At 37.3% G+C, this 13,561-nt stretch overlaps 1 protein-coding gene across 3 annotated transcripts in view; it reads left to right on the forward strand.

The window, feature by feature from the left end:
- The window catches only part of LOC145203920 (centrosome-associated protein 350-like), a 28,795-nt gene extending 16,101 nt beyond the window's left edge, over positions 1-12,694 (forward strand). For all 3 annotated transcript variants that reach the window (XM_080076291.1, XM_080076289.1, XM_080076290.1), the window contains 19 exons: positions 619-799; positions 1,036-1,146; positions 1,262-1,551; positions 1,945-2,392; positions 2,581-2,748; positions 3,232-3,352; positions 3,462-3,537; positions 3,680-3,752; positions 3,810-3,887; positions 3,996-4,118; positions 4,186-4,281; positions 4,383-4,424; positions 4,496-4,666; positions 4,956-5,066; positions 5,149-5,229; positions 5,363-5,521; positions 5,700-5,828; positions 11,440-11,571; positions 11,746-12,694. In XM_080076291.1, coding sequence (XP_079932417.1) covers positions 619-799; positions 1,036-1,146; positions 1,262-1,551; positions 1,945-2,392; positions 2,581-2,748; positions 3,232-3,352; positions 3,462-3,537; positions 3,680-3,752; positions 3,810-3,887; positions 3,996-4,118; positions 4,186-4,281; positions 4,383-4,424; positions 4,496-4,666; positions 4,956-5,066; positions 5,149-5,229; positions 5,363-5,521; positions 5,700-5,828; positions 11,440-11,571; positions 11,746-11,901 — 2,746 coding nt within the window. In that variant the 3' untranslated portion in view covers positions 11,902-12,694. The remainder of the gene's footprint in view (positions 1-618; positions 800-1,035; positions 1,147-1,261; positions 1,552-1,944; positions 2,393-2,580; positions 2,749-3,231; positions 3,353-3,461; positions 3,538-3,679; positions 3,753-3,809; positions 3,888-3,995; positions 4,119-4,185; positions 4,282-4,382; positions 4,425-4,495; positions 4,667-4,955; positions 5,067-5,148; positions 5,230-5,362; positions 5,522-5,699; positions 5,829-11,439; positions 11,572-11,745) is intronic.
- Positions 12,695-13,561: the final 867 nt, after the last annotated feature.

Here is a 13,561-nt window from a genome sequence, read left to right on the forward strand (position 1 = left end):
AGAAGACATTGTGTTTTGAGTTGATTTTGAGATGTATGGTGTCATATGTGGTTAGGTCGTATGTTTACATGGATGTCTGTCATGTTTTTGTGTGTTTTGAATGTACACAACATGCGTCTATTTTAAGACGTGATCATTTAAGTGTGAAAGTATGTTGTACACAGAATAGCATATTTGCCTACATCTGATTAGAAAACGTTAAAGTTAGAAACTTTTTAATGTGTAGTACAAGTTGGAGGACAGCTTAGTGCCAAATGTATACGGGTTTTATCTGATTTATGTTTCTTAACCAAGGAAGGATTTGTTGACTAAATTCTTTGGGAACATGCGATAGCAGAAAGAGTTTGCAATTTTTTCAGTGAATTTTTATTTAATGCCCTACAGTTTGTGGCCATTTTGGTGCTGTTGTCTGTTCAGTAAAAACAGGTTATTATAAACTTTTTTATCAATATTCTTTGACAAGAAGATTTTACCACTTAAAATCATTAGATCCTAATACTTTTACAAAATTAAATGGCTACTGAAAGCAAAACTACCTTCAGTTTCATTGGCTGTTACTTTTCAAGATGTTTGTAGGGTAAAACAAAACTTGGACCTAAACAATTTTTTATCTTTCAGGCCTAATTCTTCATCAAGCCCTGGTCCTACCACTCCACTGCTTGGACACAAGAAAACTTCAACAAGTGTGAGGATACCAAAGAAGCGGGATATATTTGACAGCGGCTCGGATGAATCCTTTTCACAAACCCAATCTGAAACAGAACAAAGTGATGTGGAATGTAGAGTTCATGTCTTGCAGGTAAATATGCATTTTATGTTATTGAATAGGCAATGTGCAGTTAGCATCTTTTACTCCCAGTGGAATAGCATTATATTGTCCATAGGGACCTGTGGCTTGTTTATACCTCATTAAAGTGAGCTTTATCAAAAAAGGTTTCCTTTGGGGACTGTCCCTGTTAAAGATTTGTTTAAAGTGTTGGAAAGTATTTTTTTTCTTTTACCTTGTTCCTGGTTAATTTTTATCAACACTTTTAGGAGGAACTAAAGCGGAGACAGCTGATTGCTGAGAAGTTGAAAAAACAGCAAAAGAAAAAGAGAAAGGAACACTTGAGGGCACAAGAAGCAAGTTTAAAAAGTCAAATTGAAGTAAGTGTAAATAGAATTTGTAGAATTAACCTTTAATTAACACCACATATTTATAATCAGTAAAGAAGAAAGTCCATTTTTAACTGAAGCAAAAATAAACTGATGTTTATCATAGGCATATGATGCTCTAATCAAAAAGACAAAGCAAGAACTTACTCAAGAACTAGACGTGTCCGGTGTGGTAACTGGTTCAAATGGAACAAACCTAACTTCGCATGCGTTGGTTGCGAAACCACAAATTCGTAGCCCTCGCAAAAGCGACCAAGCACGACAAGCAAACAGATCCCGTAAATATGTGATTCCTGTCCAATCTCCTGAAGCATCACCAAGGGCTGGTTCCCAGAAGACTGTGGGTCCGAGTTCAATCATCACAAAACAGAGATCAGATTCTGATAGCAGTGGAAGGTGGGTTCAGCACAAAAATTATTTTATTGTAACTACTTAGTTCGGAAGTAGGGTTGGGATTTTGGGACTAAATTGAAATATTTAGGGATTTTCCTGGATAAGCATACTGTGCTTGGGACATGGTGGCAGACTGTGCTCTACGTCAAATACATTGTTACAAACATATTTGTTAAAGAATAAACGTTTTTTCCTGAACTTATATGATCAATTTTGTTATGTTTTGGATTTACAGCACTTTAGCATTAATACTGTGCCTCAGAATGAAGGCTTGCATTGTACAGTATTTTTCTGACAGAAACTTTTTAGGAAAAAAGTCCTAATGTTTGTGATCAGGATTTAGATGAATCATTTTGTTTTGATCATACACATATTTTTTTATTGTTATATTTTTAGATCATCTCGTTCACTAAGTTTTGATGATGATCAGCAACACTCGCCTGAAGATGCAGTTAATGGATCAAAACCATTCATCCATCCTCTACCCTTTGCCAATCGATCCACCGATAAGATGCTGCATTCAAGTGCAGAGTCGAGCCCTACTTCAACAGTAACACAGGAGCGTCCCAACAAACTAGAGTTGTTTGGAGCAAAATTAGCCCCACTACCCACTACACCCATAACTTCACCCCTACCAAGTCTTTCAAAACAAACTACCCCAGACAAATCGACATCAAGTATAAAAAGTTTGATTCCAAAGCCTTCAAAGTTACAATCTCCCAAGCAGAAGACACCAAGCAGTTCACCTGACGTTTCACATGTTGATGACACTTCAAAATCCTCATCTGTTTTCAAGTCTTCTATTCCAATCCCTGTAAAAACCTCAGGGCCTGAAACAATGAAGGTAAATTGACAAAAAAGTGTGGAAAAACGGTCGAAGCTTTGAAGTATTTCAAAAGTTTTTAGACACATTAACATAAATTGCACATATTGGTTATTTTCAGTACAGTGCTTACAACATTGTTTTTTGCATAAAGTTGAATCGATTTTTATTTGCATTTAAACGTTTTGTGCATTTCTAAAAACAAACAGAACGATAGCCCGACTACTACTCCACCTAGCGGCGGGTACGCTGACGATTTCGAACCGTCTTCAGCGGGAACAGATGATGACGTCAGTGAAAACATCAGTGACCATTCAACAGACAAAAGTGATATGTCAGTTCCATTGATGGATCTCTCAACACCTATTTCAACCAAGGTGATTACGAGTAAAAACAGTGTTTTTAATTGTTTTCACAAGCTTTTTAAACGTCCATGGAGTTCTGAGAGGCAACTTTGCCTTTTCCCAATTCCCCACTCAACTTAAACTTTTCCGAAGCCTAGCCTGCTGTTGTGTCGCCTGGCGTATATATGACGTAAGCACTAGAAAATTTATTTGTAGAGTAAGTTGTTTGCCCTTGTACAAATTGGGTTAGGACAAACCTACATGTGTTTACCTTGCCTAGTAGTCAGTGCTGTGTCTATTGTGACGTAATAATATAAGGATCGTTTTGTTACTCTTTTTGAACTCCCGGTTTTACATTTGAACAGGGGTATTGTTTGTAGTTATTTTTCTCAACTAAAAGCAACAATTGGCATTTTTTTCAAGCACAGGAACCAGCTTTCTTTCTTATCGGGTTCAAACAATAGTTAATCGATTTACTCTGTACTAGATTACAGACGTTTTTTTACTTTTTTTCAGAAACTCGATCTGAGCGACGAAGATGACGAGAAAACTCCTGTTGCCTCCCCATCCACAACCCCCACACCCTCCCCACCCAACACACCAACTCCTCAAAATCCCAATATTATGCTGCACCATGGTAAACACAAATATTCACAATTTTGTTATCAAGCTGTCTGTTTCCGAAATATGCAAAAAATGAACCTGTTTTTTTTTCGCTCAAGTAACTTATATTATTTAATTACCAGATGAAATTGAAGGTGTTGATGTAATGGATGGATCAGCCTACATCATGGATGTCAGGAAACATGACGTCATCAAAACGTAAATACTTCATGTACTTTTTTGTGAAAATGTTGAAATGTTATAAAATCTTGATTTAAAGTTAGATTTTACTGTGAAATATTATATTTAAAAAGTTTTATTCTTATGTACTCTGTCTTAAAAAAATGTTGCGAAATTTCAGTGAACCAGCATCGTTTGGAAAAGAGCAGCTAGCTGAAAAAGTCAGTGAAGATATTCTTAGGTCACTTGTTGAGGTGAGGGAAACCAATTCTTCGTTATTTCAAGTTGATTAAATTTGTCATTTCTCGTAGGAATCTATGAATATTGCGATCAACGCGCGAAGCTTAGCGGGGTCACGTGACGTGGAAGAAAATCGCCGAAAACAGAAGGTAGAAAAAACTACCTAAATTTTTCCATTTTGCCCAGTGACAATATTAAGCACAACATTGCTTTCATGTAATCTCGATGACAAAATAAGTAACGTTTCGCGTTGATAGAATTCTGAAGCAGTGACAACAACCGACACAAGCAAACGTGCTCGTCGCAATGAACCTTCATCAGAACTCACACCGTCAGCTCGTAATTTGCTACAAATTCTCACCGACGAAGGAGATGAAAATGTAAATACTAGTTTGCAAATCAGTCCCCTCTCCTGTGCTTTCTGTTGTAAACATAAAATGTATAAAGGTGGGAAGTCGAGCGGAACCAACTTCGAAGGAGCGTGATCGTGATGACGTCAGCAGTGGCATCACCGATAATCTGCTGAGCGAAACAATAAACGAAGTAAGTTAGTTTATGAAGTAAGCACAAACACATGTATATTATGCAAACACATGTTCTAGGACTTTGTGTATTTTTAACCTTATATTCCTACCTTCAATTAGGTGTTAGAGATTCGAAAACAACGTGCAAAGAAATGGGCAGAGGTAGTAACACTGACTTTGTTTTGTTAATTCAAAGGCATATTGTGTTTTAATGCGCTGTTGTGATTGGCTAGGCTTCTTTTCCGCGTGACTACGAAAACGGCAATGAAGTGGAAAGTATTATGCAAGTGGACGGAAAGAAACGAGTTCTGACACCCAACGTTGGAACTGGATTGGAAAGTGAAGACGTTGACAGAGAACCAACCATCGCTCGACCTGTTTCTCCAATATTCGGATCTGGCCAGGTAAAGCACAAATATTATTTTTCGTATTGTTAATAAGTGATGCCATGGTGGCCTTTTTCGCCCAAATGGTCATGTTTTTTCGTCCTTTTTTGTTTGGTTAATTGCATTGTGTTATTACAACGCCTTAACAAAAAAGAACATAATTGAATTCAGTTAATTGGGCGTAAAAAATTTGCGTGTTGGTACTGTTGATGTTTGTAACGTGGTAAAGTTATAGCCACGTTGCAACACAAGTAACTGTCTTTTTCTGCAATCATTTCATACCAACACATGTATGTCATATCACCAGGATGACGTCAGCGAAGAGTGGTTTGATGACGACATCGGCATCACTCCGTATCAGCCACAAAAGCGGGATGATTCGCCAATCGTAAACTTGAACGAAGATTGGTTGGCAGAGGTGGGTGTATTTGTTAATATTCTGTCTGTCGGATTGTTTTATTTGTTTTTCTTCTAACGCGCTTAAAACGTTTTTGACGCAGGATGTCGTCATTGGGCCTCCTCCAATTAAATTGGCCGTTCCAGCAACGCGCGATGACGTCATGCACATCGTCAATCAAGCGGTTAGTTTAGTTGTTTTTTATTTTTATTGACTATTTATTAGTATTTGCAAATCATAACAATGTTTGACACGGAGGGTTGAATCATTTTTTCCGAGATCCTTATGCCCTTGTAAACATTTATGTCCCGTTTTAGATCGACTTTTTTCACGATAAACAAACAAGAGGTGAAATGCAAGAAAGTTTTTCGATCCCAGAAGAATATCTTGAAGACACTGACGTCATTATAGACTCGGATCAGCCTGAAGCGGCAAAGTCGGCATCGCGGGTTTTCAAGAAATGCATATTTGAGTTGGTAAGCTGGATCTCGAATGTTAAAAAAAACATTCTGAATGACCATTAAACACGTTGAAATTGCGACGATGGTGTAACATTTACAAGTGTAGACCTTTTTGCGATATGCATAGCTAAGAAGTTGTTACCTAGGTTATTAAAGCGCTATTTAAAGAAATTTATCCCTTACTTGTCCGTAGGTCTGGGAATTAATGACCGAAGCCTACGGGTCTTCCCCCACTATGAAATCACATAGCACATCTCCGTGGATAAAAATGCGACGAAGAAAAAGACCAACGTTTTGCAAATCCGTGCCAAAGTCCAAGAAGGTACGTAGTGAGTTAGTTCTTGTCGCTTTTGCTGTATCTTTGCAATCACAAATCATAATCTACCTTGGTAATGTAAGTTGCATGGATGCCTCACATACGGCGGCCCAGAAGTGCAAAACACAAAACTCGTGACACCCGCAAAACCTGTGACACACCAAAATCAGAACAAACGAGGGTCGAGTAAATACATCGAGATCGAAGTCCGTGTGGAGTTTTCTGACAAATAGTTTTGGGTTAATTTATATTGCTTGGCATCAGTCAAAAAATCATTTTAATTGCTTCTTATGCAGGGGTTCTTTGTTGTGTTTAACTTTTACTTTATGTACCAACAACGAGATGGCAAAATGTTTTGCAGTTGTGGAATTTCTTCATTTTTCCCTAATTGTTTAGTCCCAGTTGCTACAGTCTCGCAAAATGGCAAGTATTTATCCTTCGAAAAGATCTTAAAAAGAAAATCTCTTGAACGCCAGTCTCAGGCTCACAGGGTCCTAAAAAAGCGAGAAGTTCAAATGATGAAACTGTAAATATTAAAATAGAGTTGATGGAAAAGAATGGAGAAGGTTTTTGTATAATTTGAGACGAAACGTTAGGGCTTGTGTTCCTGTGGCGTAACACCCCCCAAACAAGTCTGCACATTTTATGGTACTTCGTCAGAAATTTACAGATTGTGTTGTACTGAAAACCTCCGTTAAAATAAAAGTTAATGGCAATTTTGGACTAGGCCAATTTTATTGAACAATCAAAACAATATAAACCCGACTTGCAACAATCTACACCACTCGTAGTTAAACCGGACATCAGACTCTGTAGTACTATTCCATAGTTGCATAAAAAAACGTTATCTAGTGTCTTTACGCCTCACGCAAATTGCCACGGTTAATTCTGACTTAAGTGCGTGTTTTTTTGTTTTCTGACTTTTGTGCCGTGCCACGGATTTTGTGTTATGACTTTTGTGCGTGCCACGGTTTTTATGGCTCCCCTTCCCTGAAGGGAACGTATATTGATTTTACTCGAATTGTTGTTTGTTTGTTTTTTCTTATTTTTGTTTTTTTTTCTCGTTTTTCCATCAAATGGTTGATGGATTTGGATAAAACTTCCTCAGATGGTAGATATAGTTATGTAGATGTGCATCCCACATTGTTTGTGTTGATAACCCCAGTATTTTCCCGCTAGCCCCCTAAAATGGGTGAGTTTTCAAACAGTGACGGAATTGGCTGAAATTTGGATAGCTTGTAGAGTATGCCATTTATAATTGTTGTGTTCAACCCTGTAGCCCCAACATTTACCCCACTAGCCCCCAAAGTGTAAAACGTATTTGTATGTTACTGGGCACCACAACGGAAAGATTTCTGTGGCGCAATAGTACTACAAGGGCAACCAGTCGTATGTTACTCATGTTTGTAGGTTGCTTGGTGGACGTTTTTGTGCCATGGCAGTTGGGGGTTGTTAACAGCCCTATGACGTCAGAAGCATTAGCGGTTGTTGCTGAGAAAGCATTAGCGATTTAGTAGTTAAAATTTTAAACATTGGCGGATTGGGCTCAAATTTTGCAGTGCTGTTGATTGAGTCATTGTGGTTTGTTATTTTTTAGTTTGTTTGTCGAACCCCATTAGTTACCCTAAAATGGGTCGAACCCCATTGGTTACCCTAAAATGGGTCGAACCCCATTGGTTACCCCCTAAAATGGGTCAGTATTTTAAACAGTGTCGGAATTGGCTGAAATTTGGACAGCTTGTAGAATTTACCATCCATAGGAGCTGATTGTTGTGTTTAACCTTGTAGCCCCAATTTCACCCCACTAGCCCTCTAAAATGGGTGAGTTTATTAAACATTGTCGGAATTGACTAAAATTGGGGTAGCATGTAGAATATGCTGTTTGTAGGTTATGATTGATGTGTTTTACCTTGTAGCACCAACATTTACTCCACTAGCCCCCTAAAATGGGTTAATTTTCTAAACAACGTTTAAATTGAATGAAGTTTGGATAGCTTGTAGGATTTGCTATTATAAATGTTGATTGTTGTGTTTTACCCTATAGCTCCAACATTTACCCCACCAGCCTCCTAAAATAAAAAGTAAAATAATTTAATTTTTAAAATTCGGAATTAAATGAAATTTGCAAAGTTTATTGAACATACTTTTTTAAGCCCTCAATTGTTGTGTTTTGCCCTGTAGCACCATAGTTTAACCCACTGGCCCCTAAAATTGGTGACTCTTTAAACCAGTGGTTCCCAAACTTTTTTTTTTTAAGGCGCATTTTAGAAAAAACAAAAATTATTTGGCGCACTTCGAACATTTGAATAATTTTTTTAGCTGACAAAGGCACTAACTATGAGGTCATAAAGCCGCTATACAGGTCACTTTCATAGTTAAATAGCCTAGTTGAACATCTCAGAGACGTGGAGCATGTTGGCCTAGTGGTCTAAGCACCTGGTACTACTACTCTACTTGATTGATTTTAATTTCAATATTTTTTGCGGCACACCTAATGACATCTGGCGGCACACCAGTGTGCTGCGGCGCATAGTTTGGGAACCACTGCTTTAAACAATGCTCAAATTGAATTAAAATTGGACAGCTTGTAGGATTTGCCATTCATAGGTGTCTATTTTTTTGTTTTACCCCGTTATGCCACTATTTACTCCTTCTTTTCTTTGAAAAAGAACGTTAAGTAGGACATACTTCAAACAATATCTGGGGTGAATCTGATTTGTATAGTTTGTACTCACATAGCATTATTATTTAAGCCCAGTGCTGATCACTGTATTTTACCTTACAACACCCGACTTTCTCATGGTTATCTAAGGGGACGCATCTTGATTTCACTCAGTTTTTTTTCTTTTTTTTTTCTTTTTTCCGCCGAAATTTGTCCATGCACTTTTGGCATCAAATCTTTATTGGATTTGGATGAAACTTTCACAGATGGTAGATATGGTCATGTTCATGTAGATGTGCCCCCTGCTTCATTTGACTTGATAACCGCAGTGGTTACCCCGCTAGCCCCAAAAATCTAAAACGTTAGTGTATGTTGCTGCACACCACAAACGAAATATTTCTGTGGTGTAATGGTATAATATAGGCAACAGAACATATGCTACTTGTGTTTCTGCAAATACTTGGACGGTTTTGCACATTCCAACAGAGGGGTGTTAACAGATCTATGACGTCAGAAGCGTTAACAAATGTTGGTAATAACACCTCTAGTGGTCAGAATTTTAAACATTGTCCGATTTGGATAAAAATGAACATGACTGTTGATTGGGTCATTGTGGTTTTACATTTTATATGTCTGAATTGAATGAAATTTTGAAACCTTTTAGAGTATGCTATTTAAAATTGTCGATTGTTATGTTCAACGCTGTTGCCCCAACGTTTACCCCACTACCCCCCCAAAATGGTTCAATTTTTTAAACAATGTCTGAATTAAATGAAATTTGTACAGCTTGTACAGTGCACCATTTATAGGTGTTGATTGTTGTGTTAAACTCTGTAGTACCTATTATTTACTTCGCTACAGTTGCGTGCAATTCGCCATTAATAGGAGCTGATTGTTTCGTTTTGTTCTATTTTCTCACTATTTAACACTTTTTTTCTCAGATAGACCATAAAGCATAAAAACCTTCAAGTGTATGAATGGAATGAATTTAAATAGTTTGTACTGGATATAGCATATTTATAAATGCTCAGTACCATTCACTGTGTTTGACTTAACAATACCAAACTTTCTCATTGTTATCTCTTGAAGTGCATTATGTACAACTTTGCATGTGTGGGGGATCCATGAGTTTCTGCTTGCAGAAACAACCAAGGTTATAAAAGACAGTGGATGATATGGGACCCATATATAAATAAGTGTAGGAAATATATTAATGTTTTAAAATATGCTATAGTGTATATCAGGGGTGGGCAAACTACGGCCCGCGGGCCGCATGCGGCCCGGCAAAGGAGTTCATGCGGCCCGCCAAATGTTAGTAAATTTTAAAGAGAAAGTTACCGAGTAACGCTGAATATTATTATGAGCACAAACGTAGAGTTCTAAAAATACCGTGGGTGGGACTTGCCGATACCTATACCACGTGCAGTATCTGTACCCGCACCATACTTTGAAACTAAACTCAAATACTTCTTACGTGCTTTAGCCTGCTGTTTTTCTCCCACGTTATTATGCAAACCGTCACTTGACACAATTTCTTCGTTCGATAAAAGTAAATAAAAGTAAAAGCGATTTACGTTTTCAAATACAGCCCACTTTGCACTGTTGACGCCAAAACTTTGGTCACTTTTGTTCAAGTTTAGGTCGTTGAAGTACTTTGCAAACAGACATTAAACACGGTTTAGAATCGTTAACACCGACCTGTACAACACCCAAAGGTTGGTATTAAACACGGCTCGCAATGTTTAATGTTGGCGCAAGGAATTTATTAACAAAAAAACGTGTGTATCCTATGTTGCAAGAAATGCTTGTTTTTTTGAAACAATAACAATTGTGGCGTTTCAACCAAAGTTTGTACAATCATTGAATTGGCAGCAAACGTATTTGCACTTAACTGAAAATATACTATGTTAATATTTTGGGCTAAATCAGGGGTGCACAACCTGCGGCTGCGGATACGAGTTTGTGCGGCCGTGACCATGCATGTTAAATACATGTACTGGCGGCCGTGACGTAACCAAAACTATTTTGGCAAATAATTTTTCGTGGGACAGATTTCGTGAGACTGGAAAAAAAGATTACCAGTCTAGTAACCATATGCGCCAGGCTTTTTATCCGCGTATTGTGTGCAAACAATGCGAAAAAACAGGCACCACAATCGTCACAATACAGTTTATGACGTCATACAGTTAGCTCGGTTTCAGCTAAACTTATGCATAAGTCAGAAATTATTAATCTGAGCATTTTAGGCGACTTAAAATGGTATATATATATATATATATATATATATATATGATATAATATAAACCTAATTCTTTGCATCAGATAATAAAAAACAAAAAACAAGCAAGCAATTGGTTGCCGTTGGTGAAATACTATGCGGCCCCATAAGATTATAAACTTTTGAATGCGGCCCTTGCGCTGAAAAGTTTGCCCACCCCTGGTGTATATGCAAGGGCAATATGTGCTAAGCCACCCTTCTAGTTTTCAACTTTGCATGTGTGGGGGACCCATGAGTTTCTGCCTTCAGAAACAACTAAGGTTATAAAAGACGATAGCCAATATGGGACCCAATATTAAATAAGCATTGGAAATATAATAATGTTTTAAAATAGGTTATAGTGTTTGTGTAACGACAAAATGTGCTAAGCCACCCTTCTAGTTTGAATTTATTTTTGTTACGACATGTTCCAAACATGCGCGTCGTACTTTTACGATGTCGTTTTTGAATGTTACAACCAAAATAAAAAAAATGTGAAATCAGTTTAGCTTAACTTAATGATTTACAGATGCGTTGGTAGTTTCGTTATTGGCTGTCAGTGTGAAAATGGTGGTAAAAACCATGTAGTTAATTGAAAAAGTAGATTTGCTCCAAAAATTTTAAAAACTGCATCATATACTTTTTCTGGTGAATAGAGATTCCGGGCGTTTATTTAAACCCTTGTTTTGTTTTGTCAGGAGATTCTGGCTGCAGTGTCTGGGGAAGTTAACAAACTATTCAATTTTTCTGGAGTGCGACGAAAACTTGACCCTCGTTTGACCTTAAAATGGGGAACCATGAAAAAGAAGGACAATGTTGATCTTTTACTGGTTGGTAACCCGTGACTTAATTACGAACGTCTTACTAAAAATATAATTCAATTCTTGTGTGGTATCACATATAAACGAACTAAATATAATTTGCTGTATAAGTCTATCTGACGCAGTTTCGGTTTTGGGGAAATACCAGTTGCATTTAATTATGTGTTTATGATGTCAATATAGATCGAGGAACTTCGCGAAGAAGAACCTGATTGGACGGATTACGACGTTGACGAGACGACAGTTAAGATGCAGTTAGCCGATAACGTCATGGAGTTTCTTCTCAGAGACACAATTCAGTGCTTGAACAAAATTGAACAGAAAAACACGAAAAAGTAGCGACTGATTGATTGATGTCGATCACTTAAACTGTTATGTAGGGCTCCAAATTATTGCATTTTTATACCATTTTGTTCAGGGACCTGCTTTTCCAGTATCCTTACAGCTGTACTGATTTTTTTAGATACATGGTTGTCTTCCAAAAGTTTTATGCCTTTCCGTAAACGTGGCACAACGCAACCCGTTTTTTACACCATTCTCACACTGATAGTTTTACCACGAGGTGTGAGTAACCATGATGTCTCGTCACGTATAGTCTGGCGCCTAGAAACATGTCTTGCACAAAAACACGATCTGATTACAGGTTTCTTTTCTTTGAGATACGTGTGTATAAATTTGTGACATGGTAAGCTTTATCACATTTTTACACCTAAATCAGGAAAATTTGCTTGTTTCTTTTTTGTTTTTTAACACGTAACAAATTTGTGACAAACAACAAACATAAAATACAGGTATATATTTGCACCAAGTATCAAACTAATCAGCTTTAGTTCAAGGTGTTTGTGTTGCTTCAAAAGTTTTCATTTTATTGGTCAGTTTGAATTAGCTGATTTAATTGCGAATTTAGTATAGAGCGTATTATTACCTCCGCTTGATCATTATCGCCAATATCCAGTAGTTTGTACAGTGGCTGTTAGATTTTTTAACAAACACGCGTTATTATTCTACCGAAGGGTTCTAGCAAAACACCAACTGTTCACTGTATTCCGCTTTAAAGATGCTTTTTTATATATTTTTGTGACAGAGCTCCATCGATTTTGTTTGAACTTGTAATAAACGTTGTCAAAAAAGATTTTCTTAGATTTAGACCTTGTATAGCAAAGGTGGGCAACCTACGGCCCGCGAAAGCAGTCTACCCGCTTCATGTATCCGGCCCGTAACAGCATTAAAAAAATATATTTTTTTCTTGGACGACTAAAACCAATTTATGCGTTTATGTGCCAATGAGTTTTTGAATTAAACGCTAAAAGTTTTCGCGAGGAATAGGCTTTGTTATATTAGTTCACTTAATATTTGTAAATATTCACATAAAGTTGCTTACAATCTTGTGTTATTACATGAGCATCGTTGCCCCCCCCCCCCCCCCCCCTCCCAGGTCAGCAATATCACTATTTCTTTGGCCGGCGCATGCAAAAAATCTTCCACCTTTTGAAAGCGATAAGTCAACCACAACATGAAAAATTCGAAAACATGAAATGACAAGCGACCTATTTACAATTTAACCTTTATTAACGTCACAATTACGACAATGCAAAGTCTTGCGATAAAAGAATAATTATATACATCCGCCTAATATGCACTTAGTTTTTGCATGTTTCTGGATAATTAGGCTCGTTATGACCCAATGGTATGTCATGAACATAGAAAGACCGAAACCGTTCTGCGACGTTCCGCGAAGCCATCTGCTGTTAATGGTTTGAGTCACAGCTTGGCCAACTTAAAATCCTAAACGTTGGGTTAAAAGCTAAATTTGCATCAAACAATACCACTTCTGACTTTATACAGTCCAGCGCACGATTCGTAAAATAACGTATCACTGTAAAAAGAGAAAAAAATACCCTTATTAACAAAGGAATTTTTTAAAGACATTTGCCAAATTGTTGCTGCTTTGATCAGCATTTTAACAAGTTTCAAATCGATTGACGCAAATCACTTGGCT

This window comes from Phallusia mammillata, chromosome 8, assembly GCF_965637545.1.
Source record: "Phallusia mammillata chromosome 8, kaPhaMamm4.hap1.1, whole genome shotgun sequence".
Lineage (NCBI taxonomy): Eukaryota > Metazoa > Chordata > Ascidiacea > Phlebobranchia > Ascidiidae > Phallusia > Phallusia mammillata.